Source organism: Hordeum vulgare, chromosome 5H, assembly GCF_904849725.1.
Source record: "Hordeum vulgare subsp. vulgare chromosome 5H, MorexV3_pseudomolecules_assembly, whole genome shotgun sequence".
NCBI classification, from domain to species: Eukaryota; Viridiplantae; Streptophyta; class Magnoliopsida; order Poales; family Poaceae; genus Hordeum; species Hordeum vulgare.
In genome coordinates, this window is record NC_058522.1 from 164,346,524 (window position 1) to 164,361,075 (window position 14,552).

The 14,552-nt window shown below is 44.4% G+C and overlaps 1 protein-coding gene across 4 annotated transcripts in view; it reads left to right on the forward strand.

The window, feature by feature from the left end:
- The window catches only part of LOC123397677 (ATPase family AAA domain-containing protein FIGL1), a 28,862-nt gene extending 14,611 nt beyond the window's left edge, over positions 1–14,251 (forward strand). For 2 of the 4 annotated variants that reach the window (XM_045092210.1, XM_045092212.1), the window contains exons 3-14: positions 130–540; positions 1,118–1,362; positions 1,897–2,024; positions 2,100–2,218; positions 2,297–2,389; positions 7,091–7,192; positions 7,272–7,374; positions 7,799–7,882; positions 7,946–8,041; positions 8,140–8,267; positions 8,498–8,620; positions 13,217–13,770. In XM_045092210.1, the coding sequence (XP_044948145.1) occupies positions 130–540; positions 1,118–1,362; positions 1,897–2,024; positions 2,100–2,218; positions 2,297–2,389; positions 7,091–7,192; positions 7,272–7,374; positions 7,799–7,882; positions 7,946–8,041; positions 8,140–8,267; positions 8,498–8,599 (1,611 nt within the window). In that variant the 3' untranslated portion in view covers positions 8,600–8,620; positions 13,217–13,770. Of the gene's footprint in view, positions 1–129; positions 541–1,117; positions 1,363–1,896; positions 2,025–2,099; positions 2,219–2,296; positions 2,390–7,090; positions 7,193–7,271; positions 7,375–7,798; positions 7,883–7,945; positions 8,042–8,139; positions 8,268–8,497; positions 8,621–10,879; positions 11,164–13,216; positions 13,771–13,983 lie in introns of those variants that run through there. The other 2 variants (XR_006609999.1, XM_045092211.1) reach the window with 2 other exon arrangements.
- Positions 14,252–14,552: the final 301 nt, after the last annotated feature.

Genomic DNA, 14,552 nt, shown 5'->3' on the forward strand with positions numbered 1-14,552 from the left:
TTCCATTTCTATTTTTTCTGAATGCCAAAAGTCACAGAACACATCTTGATTACTATTTGCAAATATTGGTGTTTGCCTGCTAACTTTTGTTGCCCTTTTTCTCTCCTTGACATGTATTCAATTCAAAAGAACCCAGCTTGTGAAAAGTTCACGATTCAAGGGGGTCCACATATTGAGGAAAGCCCAGCTGGCATAGACAATGAGAAGCTTAGCATTGCACAAACAAAAATAACATCATTGTACAGTAACAAGTTCTTGAAGGCGAATACTGTGTCACACAACAATCTGTTCAAATCAGAGGGGAACATGTCTAAAGAGTTTGATTGTGTTGAGAATGAGATCAGAACAAATCGAAATGATAACAAGCATCCTGCTTATCTGGGGGTTGAAGAGGATAAGAAACATTGCGGGTCATTGCAGACATCAAAACGAAAACATACAGGGTTCAGAAGTCCAATATGTGAACATGTGAATTCTCCATTAAGCAAAGATGCAGCTGATGCTCCTGCCAATGGATTTGTGACTGCTAGGATAAAGTTGGTATGTGCACTTGTCAAATTATGCACTTAGCCGTACTTGCAATACTGGTTCAAATTTTCCATTCCCTATTTGATAAGCATTTTAGAGAATGCTCTTTACAGGAATTCTTTTATGTTCCTCCAAGAAAGTGGACATGCCATAATCACCTACTACCTCCATATCAAAATGTAACCTAAAAACGTCCTACATTTTGAGACAGAGTAGTATGGTTTATAATAGGTTGCTGCCGATTTTTACCATTCAAACTTAACTCATATGTAATAAGTGACTTCCGACTTTCACAGTTTTTCATGTCAAGACTTTTTTGTTTTTTGCACATTGCATATATTTGAATATGAGATAGTTTCTTTGTTTTGTTCATTTTCGTTGTTGTGATGCACGATGCTCTTGCTGCATGGACCCACACCAACAACAATGTCAGATGGCATCACCATCCTTTTAGCAGAAGACATTTTTATTCCATTAAATCCTAAATTGCAGGAGTTGATTAGGCTTATATCCACTGCGGTTAAAGTTCAATATATCTGTACTTGCTGTAACCTTGTTTGGTGGGTGCCTCTTGGCTTTTGCTTTGTAGGCGATGGACGCTGTGCAAAAGCATGGGCATAATGGCCACCAAGGTGCTTCTGTATCTCCACAATGTGATAACAGCCTGAGTACACAGAATTATGGTGTGAGGCCAAGCTGGAATTCTCGTCGTGGACCACGCGGTAATTTTGTCCCCCCTATCCGAAACAATGGAGGATCTACTTGCAATGCAATCAACTCACGAGGAATTACTGGAAAAAATGATGATTCGATGGAAGATTCAATAAAAAAATGGTATGTAATTCAAACTTAATTGTCTGGTACCATTTCAACCAACATGGAGTGCTGAACAATATCTAGTTTGTTTGTTATTTTAGCGTTTAGTTTCTTGCTTAGTGATGTTAAAAAGCAGCATTTTGTGGAAATGCTCTTTGTGTCCTCAAATATTAACCATTCCCTGTCAGGGAAAGAAGTGTTGCCCCTCCCTTTCCTGGCAAAGTCCCCCTTGAATTGGGCATTGCTATCATTCACCTCAAAAGTTATTTGACTTAATTAACAATAAAAGTAATTGCTTGTTTGTCTAATGTTAAACTAATATGTGAACTTAAATTTAATCACATAATTAAATGTACATTAGTAAAAGCCGTCCAAATCACGAGCATGCAAATTACTATTACAGTTTCTTGCCATTAACTGTATTTTGGATCATTTTATATGTTGTTCGATCTGGATTTCACATGCATGAGTAGCCTTAAAAATATATGCGTGTGTTCAATATATTGGTGATGCTTGCTATCATATCTTACTAATAAGAATCACCACCATCAGCTTAGAAATGCTTTGTGGCCCTGATGGCGAGCTTCCTGAGAAGTTGCGGAATTTGGAACCTCGCCTTATTGAGCATGTTAGTAACGAAATAATGGATAAAGACCCTAATGTTCGCTGGGATGACATAGGTAGGTACATATCTTTCTAGTTCTTCAGATTTTTTTATTAATCTTGTGTAACTAATTCATGCCAACTTGCAATAGCTGGATTGGATCATGCAAAGAAGTGTGTGACAGAGATGGTTATTTGGCCCCTATTGCGTCCAGACATCTTTCGTGGTTGTCGGTCTCCTGGAAGAGGACTACTACTATTTGGACCTCCTGTGGGTACTTATCTCATCTGGCTGTGTTGTGCCTGCCCTTCTTTCTTAATGTTAATGCATGCACACTTATTTCCACAGGGAACAGGCAAAACCATGATTGGAAAAGCAATTGCTGGTGAGGCTAAGGCAACATTTTTCTACATATCTGCAAGTTCACTCACGAGCAAATGGGTATGTCTGGCACTTTTGATTTTTTAATACTGACACATTTCTGTCATTTTGCAGTCATTATTTTTCTGTTATGCTATGTAAATATCTTTGACATACTAATGAGGTGTTACAACTGAATATATTTTTTCTATCTGCTAATTGATGCTTGTGATATGTGATAATAAGTTTGTCATTGTCCATACTTCCAAGCTTAATAGGGTGTGTAAACATGTTTCTAAGCGTATCTGTTCCTGTACTCTTTTGACAATCTGCTCCTAACTGCCTATACAAATAATCTTGAGGCAGGATGCAGTTTTTTGTGTTCCTCAAAAGTACTGATAGTTCACAACTCGAGATCAAATTTGTTTATAATGAAAATGGGCAAACATATATGTTCCAAAAATTATTCTTTTAGTATGTTTAGTTCATTCCCATGTTTACGCCACATTAACTGACTGCATTATGCATGCGAGTGGTACACGTACCACTCCTGCAATTCTGATTAGAATGGGAAGTGACTTATATGGGCAGTTTAATGTGATCAGTATTTTGTATAAAATTATTTAGACTCGACATAAATCATTTGTAAATACCTTGTATGATCTAACTTGGTAATTTTTCTAATTCTTAAACCCAGTAAATAATAAAACGGTCTGTCTTGCCAACTAATAACACAGGTTTTGAAGGGATGCATGGGGGCTTTGGCTATGACATGAGGAATCAAGGAGAAGATGTCTTAAATTTTATTGTAGCCTATGGCATGGCCGTAGCTAACACCCTCTTTAAAAAGAGAGAATCCCATCTAATGACTTTTGGGTAGTGGTCAACACCCCGACTAGATTGATTTTGTTCTCTCATGAAGAGAAAACATGCGTGCTTGCCTAGATTGTAAGGTGATACCTAGAGAGTGTTGCCTGTTGAGCATGATCATCACGTGTACATTAGGCAGCTAGGATTATGTTTGTAATTTCCTAGTTTTACAGATATCTCCTGATCCTTTCCTTGTATAGCCGATACGGTTGAGATATTCTTGCCCATGTACTCTATATATGCTAAAGCATACGATCAATGCAAATATTGACAACCTACATGGTATCAGATACCGCCTCCTTCCTCGACCTAATCGCTTCCGCCTGTGCCGCCGCGCCTGTGCCGTTGCCGCACAGTAGTCGCTGCCGCACCTCCTGCTGCCGCAGCCTTCCTGCCGCCGCTATCCCTACCCTGACCGCCACAGCCCCAACAACCGTTGTCACCCACCCACCCGATCGCCGCAGCCTCCTTGCCGCCGTCGCCCTCCTCTCCCACGCCACACCACCATGTCCTCTCGATCATCCCTCTCCACCGGGTCGAACCCCTTCGTCGGCCCCGATCACGTCACCGTCGACATCCGCAACATGAACATCCAAGAGCGCGTTCCTATCCGTCTCTCTCAAGATGACTCCTCATACTACCCATGGAAGACCTACTTCAACCTAGTCTTCCGTGAGTATCATCTTCAGGAGCACATCGACGGCTCCGTCGTCTCGGAGGCCACGAAGCACGATGCCGAGTGGTCAGCCATCGACGTTACTCTCATCTGCTGGTTCTTTCAAACCATCTTGAAGGATCTCTTCTGCATGGTGGTGCAGGATGACGACGACGCCTACTCCGTTTGGACGAAGCTGAATGAGCTCTTCACCGACAACCGCCTTCAGCACCTTGTCTTCCTCCAGCAAGAATTCTTCGGGTGCCATCAAAACAACTCCTCCGTGGATGACTTTTGTATGCGTCTCAAGCGTCTTTGCGACGAGCTCCACGATACCGGCGAGAAGATCTCCTCCGACCTCCTCCTCAGCACCCTCGTCAATGGCCTCAACGAGGAATTCTCCAGCGCCGCCACCAACCTCACGCTCATCCCCGGCCCGACTTTTCCCAAGGTCGTCACGTCCTTGAAGTTGAAGGAGCGTCGGATGAAGCAACTGAAGGTGCGGGCTGTCCACATAGCCCTTACCGCCGGCACCTCGCGCGGCGCCCCTCCTCCATCACAGCCGCCGGCGCCGCCCACGCTCTCGTTGCCGTTGCCGTTCCCGTTCCCATAGCATGGGACGCCGACGCCTCCCCCTCCCGTCAATCGCGGTGGCCGCCGCGGTAGGGCAAGGGGCAACAGTAGCAGCAGCGGGGGCCCGCCTCGGGTCAACCACCAACAGCAACCCATGCCGCCGTGGTCCTACGGGCACAACTCGTGGATTGGGGTATTCCATGCCTGTTCCTTGCGGGCTCGCCACCGGCATCCTCGTCTTGTCCAGTCCAGCATCAGGCCTACCTCGCGGCGCCCCAGCAGTTCGCGATGCCACCACCGCCCGCGCCACCACAACAGTTTGGGGCATACCCGGCTCTGCTGGCCCCACCCCACCATCCAGCCAGCGGCCCCTACTTCAACCCGGCGCCTCCGCAGCTGCGGCCTGCGCCATGGGACCCGACCCTACTAGCCGCGCTACACTTCGCCCTCACGCGCAACGTCTACTCCTGTGGTGGAGATTGGCGCAACGTCTACTTCGGTGGTGGAGATTGGTACATGGACATCGGGGCTACCGCTCACATGACCTCCTCGGCTGGTAACCTCGCCACTTCTTTTCCTATCAACACCTCTACCCGCATCATCGTCAGTGACGGTTCCTCTCTTCCCATTACACATATTGGTCATACATCGTCCCCGTCTACTTCTACTCCTATCATTATGTCTAATGTTCTTGTTTCTCCTGAACTCGTTAAAAACCTTGTTTGGGTTCGCTGTCTTGCTCGTGAAAATCCTCTCACAGTTGAATTTGATGAGTGTGGTTTTTCTGTGAAGGATGCCCGTACCAGGATGATACTTCACCGATGTGACAGCCTCGACGATCTCTACCTGGTCCACTCATCATCCTCCACCTCCGCCACCCCTGTTGCTCTCTCCACCGGTGTGGACCTTTGCATGCTCGTCTGGGACATCCCAATCCCGCCGCACTTCGTCATATTCTTCGGAGTTTTTCTTTCACTTGTAATAAAGTAGACTACCATACTTGTCATGTTTGCCGTATCGGCAAACACGTGTCTACCCTTTAGCAAATCCGCCACTATTGCATCTTACCGTTTTCAGTTGATTCATAGTGATGTTTGTGTTACAGTATATGTGGATTGCACTAGCCCTTTCCATTAGTTCGGACTTTTGGTTGCGTTGGCTAGTGCATGAAGCTTAACATGGTATCGGAGCTAAGGTCTTGAGTTCAAGTCCTGGCTTTCTAAATTTATTTAAAAAATTGCTGGTAGCCCCCCTTTGTGTCCACGTAGAGGCCTCTTGAGTCATACGTGAGTTTCGCGCGCCGTCGCTCTCTTCCGGTTGCACGTGTTGACTTGTCTTCTCCGTCACATGTGAGAGGGGGTGTTACAGTATATGTGGATTGCACTAGCCCTTTCCATTAGTTCGGACTTTTGGTTGCGTTGGCTAGTGCATGAAGGACATCCTTTGATATTTGGGGTCAATGCTGCAAAAGGATGGTGATATCGATGAAGATGTGAGCCATTGAATCAAAGTCGGATGGATGAAGTGGCGCCTAGTTTCTGGCATTCTCTGTAACAAGAGAGTGCCACAAAAGCTAAAAGGAAGGTTCTATAGGACGCCGATCCGACCTGCAATGTTGTATGGTTCAACAGTTGGGTGTAGCGGAAATGCGCATGTTGAGATGGATGTGTTGCCACACAAGGACCGAGTCCGGAATGATGATATACATGATAGAGTGGGGTAGCACCGATTGAAGAGAAGTTTGTCCAACATCGTTTGCGATGGTTTGGGCATACACATTGAATGCCTTCTGAAGGGATGGCAATGGTACCCATTACCCATGTACCCGGTGGGTAAAACACCCATTAAGGTAAGGGTATGAGACAGAAATTTACCCATGGGTATATAAATACGAAAATCTCAGACCCATCGGGTAGAGCAGGTACGGATATGGAATCGTATAACATATACCCGTGTACCCATGTACCATATATACATATAATATCTCACAAGTACGAACCAGTTACCTCTACACTTTGTCTTCACTTTGTGAACTTAAAAGTATGACTAATTGACAACTTCTGTTTATGACCGTGTGTTGTTGTTTTGATATGTTGTTTATGAGAAAGTGATGTTGTTTATTTGAATTGGTTGTTGTTTATAATGTGCTCTTGTTTATAAGTGTGCAACCTTGTTATGGTGTGTTGTTGTGTATAAATTATGATTATATGATGTTTATGACCGTGTGCTGCTCAAATTGATGCTTTGCAAACGTTTGTATTTTTACCCACGGGTACCCATCTACCCTGCCGGATGACGGGTATTGAGAAAAATTATGGTCGTTGGCGGGTATGGGTACGTGTGATGAAGAGGGACATGTAAGTATGGGTGGAGCCACCCCATACCCAAACCCGGTTGGTGCCATGAAGCTCCAGTGTAGCGGACGGTTTCACGGTTATAATGTCAAGAGAGGTCGGGGTGGACCAAACTTGACATGGGAGGACAAAAAACTAACCATGGACAGAGGGGCGTGGAAGGTAGCTATCCAGGTTCCATAACCATGAGTTTGTTTCGATCTTATGGGTTTCAGCTCTAGCCTACCCCAACTTGTTTGGGACTAAAGGCTTTGTTGTTGTTGTGTTGATATTGATTGTTAATTCGTCTTCTATGTTGATATTGATTGTTAATTCTTTTGCTGGTGTAAGATTGGCGAGGGTGAAAAGCTAGTCCGGGCGCTATTTGGTGTAGCCTGTTGTCGTCAGCCTGCTGTCATATTTGTGGATGAGATTGATTCACTACTATCTCAGGTTTTGTTCTATGTGTTGTTTTGTTGTGCCCATATCCGTTGCATGTTTTGACACTTGACAGCCTTAAGCATGATTGCAGCGCAAGTCAGATGGTGAACATGAATCAAGTAGGAGGTTAAAAACACAGTTTCTAATCGAGATGGAAGGCTTTGACAGCGGAAACGAGCAAATTTTACTTATAGGTACCACATGCATGGAAAGGTGTAATTTCTTATATGATATTACAAGTGTCATTCTAGGATTTGCCTCATGGGATTGAGGCACCAACAAAGTCTCTATTTTTCCTCTCTGCAAATGCAAATTGCGTATGCACATTTGCTTGGAGCTGTGCTTTGAAGTTCTACTACATAGCCCGTGGAGTGATGTTGAACATCATATTGTGATGAACAACAATGGTGGAGCTTACCAACACACCCCTAATAAACGGGCTAAAGCTCCTCCATGGGTTAGGACTTATGATGACCATTACTTGTTATACCTGTCGCCATTGCAGATCTGCTTTTTGCTCCATGTATTTTTTAGTTTGGGATCAACAATTTTAAGTTGGAACATCATTCACAATGTCTTGTAGCACATACTAATATTGTGGAGTAAAAATGATGGCAGGAGCAACAAACAGACCTCAAGAATTAGATGAAGCAGCACGCAGGCGACTTACAAAGCGTCTATACATCCCCCTTCCTTCATCAGGTAATTCTCTGTTTCTGTTCTATGCAATAGCTGTAGAAAACTGACTATTTCATGGTTGTGAAGAAGCACGTACTTGGATAATCCGTAATTTATTGGAAAAGGATGGCCTTTTCAAGCTCTCAGAGGAAGAAACAGGTGTCATCTGCAAGTTAACAGAAGGTGCAAAGCTTTCATCATGTTTCTAATCCTAGATCATCAGGCCATTTTGCTGAATTTTCCTGTTGTAAGATTTAAACAATGTTCTCTGTTATTTCCAGGTTACTCGGGATCTGATATGAAAAATCTTGTGAAAGATGCCTCAATGGGGCCACTAAGGGAAGCTCTCCAACAGGGTGTTGAAATCACAAAGCTCAACAAGGAGGATGTGCGACCGGTGATGCTCAAGGTACTAGTCATATTGTATTTGAGTTCAGAAAGTGATGGCCTTCTGATCAGTAAGGCATCTTCAACATCGACCCTCACATGGTCGCTGCCACGTCCGTGTCTGGCAACTGTGGCCCACCCAAAACTCCCCTCCCTCGGCTGTGCGCGTTCCCGTCTGACGCCAGATGTCCACAATGACGCTGGCCCTGAGCGGACTAATGTTCTAATTCTGAACGCTTATTTGGATGACAGGACTTTGAGGCTGCTCTGCAGGAGGTTAGACCTTCTGTTTCCACAAGCGAATTGGGGATTTATGAAGAATGGAACAAGCAGTTTGGCAGCCTATCAATCTAATTTGTATGGGGATATTCTCAAGTAAGTACAAATAAAATCATCACAATGAATAAGTGGCTCAGTGATTCACCATGAATATTACCACGGATAAGTGGTTCATTGATTAACCCACAACATTACACGTGACTAGTAGTGCCATCTCCTGTGCACCTCTTGGAAAATAACGGTTAACTGATACATAAATTTCAAGTTGCAATATGTCCGAGCTTCTATGCTTCATAGGAGAACTACACTTCCTAAGGCTTTGTTTGGTACAAGTGGATTGGGGAGGTTTGAAGAGGAGGGGATTTGGTGAATCCCTTCCTTCCACCCAATCCTATCAAATCCTCGGGGATTTGCTTCCACCAGTCCGTGGAGGAGGGTCTTGAAACACATGGATAGAAAGGGATTGAAGGGAAATGGAGGGGATTCGGCTAAGCAAACCCCTCTTACCAAATGGGCGCTCGAGGTTCTGTGGGGTTTCTGACCCTTCCGGGGATTTTCCTCTCGAAACCTCCTGAATCCCCCGTATCAAACGAGGCCTAAATGATGGGCGGTTTATTAGTAAGAAGTCCATTTTAGACCCTGTTACTTCAGGCTATGAGGAGGCGAGTAGAGGCAGCAGCGGGCAACTTGGCAGGAGGATGCGTGAGGAGCCGCGCAGGAGGCGCTCGGAGGCTTGGCCGGCTTCGGTCCATGCGGGTCCTACGATGGCTGGGGTGGCTGGTGGTGACTCAGGTCCGACGTCTCCGATCTAGGGGTGGAAGGTGGCGGCTGGGAGAGGGATTAGGTTTGAGGGAGGTTACGGTTTGGAAGGGAGCAGATCTCTCCCAACTTTTAGGGTTTGCCTGCTTTTGGAGCGAGGGCTTGCCCTTTTTTTTGAGACAAACGAGGGCTTGCCTTATATAGCAAAGATAGGTATCAGGGCCGGGCCGGCAAAATCCGAGGCCTTGTGCGCTAAAAATTGGGGGGCCCTATCTCACAAAAAACTAACGAGCAATTATAATCTATATATATCTTGTAGAAAAAAGTAATAATGTATATAATATAATGTCTTACATAACAATTGGACATATAAAAAAGTCATACCTATCCAACTCCCGGTTGTTATTTATCTGAACATCCTCATTCTTTTAGTATTCTTTGAAATGAAATCTTTAATGATATCCTCGTAATCATTCTTCTCCAATACTTCACTCTCAAGTGCTATTGTGGCCAAATCATCGAGTGTTTGCTGTGTCATAGTAGTACACATATAGGATTTCAATAGCTTCAATTTAGAAAAACTTCTTTCTGCCGATCCAACTGTCAGAGGAATGGTCAACAGAACTCTATATGCAATACTTGCATTGGGAAAAAGATCATGCCGCTTTAGAAAATTCAGAATTTCAACGGGTCGATATTTTCTTTTGGCATGAAATTTTGAAGAAACTTCAACTCAACAAATAGATCATTGCCATCAATATCAGATTGTTTTAACACAATGAAAAGAAACGCAAAGTCTTTGCGTTTTCTCGACTGATTACCAGATGACACATGCGGTGCTTTTTTGTAACAAATTTGTCCATACCACCGTTATTAGATTTATTAATTAAATTTTGTTCCTGTGCTTTTCTTTTGCGCTTATAGGCACCAAACTGATGTTTTCCCATGATGACTCAAATCTGCATCAATGAAACACAAGATAAAGAAGATGAATAAAATAAACTTTAACTTATACAGTAGCATATATCAATTGGAGATCATGTGTCAATGTTTGGTAATTAGACGAACCGTCTAACTCATCTAGTTTTGGGACTTGTCCGATAGAACTGTTACACTGTGATCTTTAATCAAGGAGGTAAAAACCAATCTCTAACGAAGTAAAAATCCCTGTCAATAGTTAATTACAAAATTAAAAATTAGGAATAAGATCCGAAGTTAATCGAAAGAAGAATTCGCTAAGCACCTGGAGTTGGAGGCTGGAGTCTGTCACTGATCAATCCGACGAATCTGAAAATTGAGAGAGGAGACGAGGAAGGCAACAACGACAGTGGCCCGTCGACCTGTGGCCCTGAATCCAAATTTCCAATTCCGATCGATATCACTAATGAGTCCGAGTTAAATGGCTTGTACCTCGATTGACCCCCACACCTTCAGTTACTTTTCAGTATTTAGCGATTCAGTTCTGTGGTGCCCTATGTTTGTCAGCAGAACACAATGCGTGGGGAGCTCAAGATGGTCTAATAAGTTGCTTCTGTATCATATCTGTTGCCCAACGCTAAATGTTTTGCAACTTGTAACTTTGTATACTTGATCTAGTTAAATTCAAGACCCCTGGAAGGTACACAAATTTTCATCGTTGCAAAGACGCGCCAGGTTGAATGAATTCTGCGAGGTCAAAAAGGAAAGGGTTGTCTGCTGTTCTACTTTTCTTCTGGTTTTCTTGTGCTTAGTTGATTTCTAGATGATAGAATGTAATCTCGCCACCTTTGTTAGCTGACATTTGGGCGTATTTGGTAACATTGGTCGAATGTGTTAGGAAAGCAACTTATCTTTATTAAAGGCCCAAGGGGCATATATATTACACAAGACTTGAGGTGCAAGGAAAGTAAACATAGACTAATAGGACTCCTAGACCAATACTAATACTTCTTAACACCCCCCTCAAATGCAAAGCGTATGCAATAGCATTGCATTTGAAGAAGTGTAGTACTAAAAAAAATGATAATCCAAATCCGCGTTTTGAGAGTGTCGTCGTAGCATGAAGAGTCTTCAAAACTTGTCGAGTCGTCGAAGGAGATGACGAAGAGATGGCACATCAGAGGTAGACACCGCATCACTTGAAGATACAAGATAAGTATCAAGAGAAGATGAGTTGTCAAAAGAAGATGGCACATCAAGAGAATAAAGCATTGTGCAGAAAATCATAGTCCCCGACAACCGTCGGCGAAAGAAGCTCGGCGGATAAGGCATGATAAACGTAGATCGACAATGCAAAAGAAGTCTAGAAAATTCTATAGAAAACAACAAGAGCAAATAGGTCACAAAAGTTGCATAGGAAGGATCAGGACCAAAGAAAAGGCTGACAGACAAAGGTATGGTGGACTAGCATGGCATGAGAAAACATAAAATATCACCGGATTTGATGGACGGCAGAAAAAAATGACAGAAAAGCCAAAACAGCAGAATAGTAGCAGCAGGAAAGCAGCTAGCAACAGGTAGCGTACACCACGTTGTAGCAAGTGGTAGCTAGCATCAGCGGGCAGCATCGCGTGCAGACAAGCATGCAGCAGCAGCCAGCGTAGCAAAAGATAATAGCAGGTACGCACACTAAAACACAAGCAGCACCCGCCGCAAGAACTCGAGCTTCTGATCCAACTCGCGGCGAGCCGGCGACCGATCGAATGGTTGCAAGAAGTCGAGGCCATGGAGGCGGTGAAGAAGCAGCAGCTGGAGGCGGCGGAGAAGCTGTTCGCGTCCGGCGACCTGCGGCGGGCCAAGATGCACGTCGACATGGCCGTGGCCGTGGACCGCTCCGGGGCCTGCCCGGAGGCCCAGCGCGCGCGCCGCATACAGGGTCCTCGCCGCCGCCGCCGCCAACAGCAGCAGCAATGCCGGCCACTACGCCGTCCTCGGCATCGCCGCGCCGCCCGGCGGCAGGCCCACCAGGGAGTCCCACGACGCCGTCAAGGCCCAGCACAAGGCGCTCTGCGACGCGTTCGAGGCCGCTGGCGCAACCTGGAGCGGCGGCGTTGCGAGATCCGGTAGGGGCCAGTGGGATCCGGCCTGATCTGCAGCAACTGGGGGCGACTGGAGGCGGCGGGATCCGGCGACACGAGAACCAGCAATGTGGTCGTGGTGGGATCCAGGTGGGATCCAGCGAGTCTGCGAACCAGCAGCGCTTCGATCTGGACCTGCAGCCTGTAGCTTCGATCTGGACGGGAACCAGGAGCGGCTGCAGCGCTTCAATCTGGAGACGGGAACCAGCAGCGGTTTGGATATGGGGGAGCCGGCGGGATCCAGAGATCGAGCGGGGAAGCCTGGATGGAGATCGATCGGAATGGAGATCGATCGGGATGGAGAGATTGGATCGGGAGGGCGAGTTGCGGCGCCCGAAAAAAACAACCTAAGCTCTAATACCATGTTAGGAAAGCAACTTATCTTTATTGAAGGCCCAAGGGGCATATATATTACACAAGACTTGAGGTAGGAAAGTAAACATAGACTAATAGGACTCCTAGACCAATACTAATACTTCTTAACAGAATGCTCAACTTCCAATTGCAGGATTTTTTTTCCGAGTGGCGTACTCTAGTTTTATAGAAGGGAGTATAAAATTTATTACAAGAGTTCTAGCTGCAGTGGAGCAAGAAAACACCACGCTACGGAAAACAATATCTAGTGCTGTCTCACAAAAGCATCTGAGCACACCACACCAGCCTGTCTAAGAACATGTAGCTCCTGTATATGATCGACGAGGGCAGTAATAGAGCGTTGTTGAAAGCTGTAGTATTTCTTTGCTTCCATAGAGTCCAAGCGATGAAAAGCACGAAAGTGTTGAAACCTCCTTGCTCTGATATCTAGATCTCACCCTATGCTACTACTATTGAATGTTGATCATATTTTGGGGATATCATTCGTGATTTGTAACTGCAGGAAACAAAGAATGCCAGGTTTCCCTTGCGACAACACATTGCATGAGAATGTGGTACGAAGTGTCTTCCTCTTGGCCGCATAGAAAAAAGGAGGTCCAAAGCCTGCAAACCATGTTGGGCATGTCTATCAGAGGTACAAAGTCTATACTGGAACGCAAGCCATCCAAAAATTCCGCAGTTTAGTGGCACCTTGTTCTTCTAGATGCAATCAGCTCTTGTGAAACGAATAACACCTTGGCAAAGCAATTGGTAGGCCGATCTTGCAGAGCACTAACAATGCCCGCGTGATGACACGCCTCGCCCCACTGATACGTCATGTTTGTATATGTTGTTGATACGTCATGTTTGTATATGTTGTCTTTATTACATGCTATAAATTTGTATTTGAAGAGAAGTATATGAGTAAGATTGTGATCATAAAAAAGGAAGACATGCATAGAAGCAAATTGAAAAGGATATATTTATTATCACCATGCGTGGTGCATATCAAGGAACACGAAGCACATGTTGATACATTCGTAATAAGATTAAACACGGTAAATTCAGCAACTTGAAGAGGATACATTTATTATTAGCATGAATGCTACTACTTTTGTACCATAATATATGACGTTTTAGCAGCTCAAATGAACCACTAAAACGGCATATATTATTGTACTGAGGAAGTACATCTTATAAAATGGGAAATACATGTTGACGCTTGTGTAGTAAGACTAAAAGCATTGCATTTATTTGTAGCTTATCTCATTCTAGTGCGGCCTTCTGCAGGATTGGTGCTTGTGATGAAGTGATATATAGATTTTGCAAATTGTTGCATGCGATCCAAGGTGCATTAGATAATTGATCTCCAGTTTGTTGAGGATAGATATGTATTGGTATGACGTCGGAGAAACTGTTGCATATCATTGCAAGAATCTTAGCATGTCTTATGAATTCATTTTGCTAAGCGGTTATCTGCTAACGTGCCATGTTGAATTGCCACTGTCGTGTATGCCTTCTTTTACATTGAAAACAAGTTTCTCTTTGCAACTTCAAATGCACGATTGTCATGATCATCGATAATAATGTTATAGTTGTTAGGAATAAGCAACTTGTATTCCATGAAGCCATAGGCCAGTATATATACATGTACATGTGATGGACTATAAGCAGGAAACCCCTTATATATTGGGATAAATACAAAAGGGTACATGACTTATATTATAACTCTAACACCCATCCTCAAACTCATGGTGGATGAACAACACTGAGTTTGGAGAGATAAAAGCCATGTTGTGCTCTAGTCTGGGCCTTCGTCAGGAAATCCGTCAACTGTAACTCGGAAGGCACATACTGAA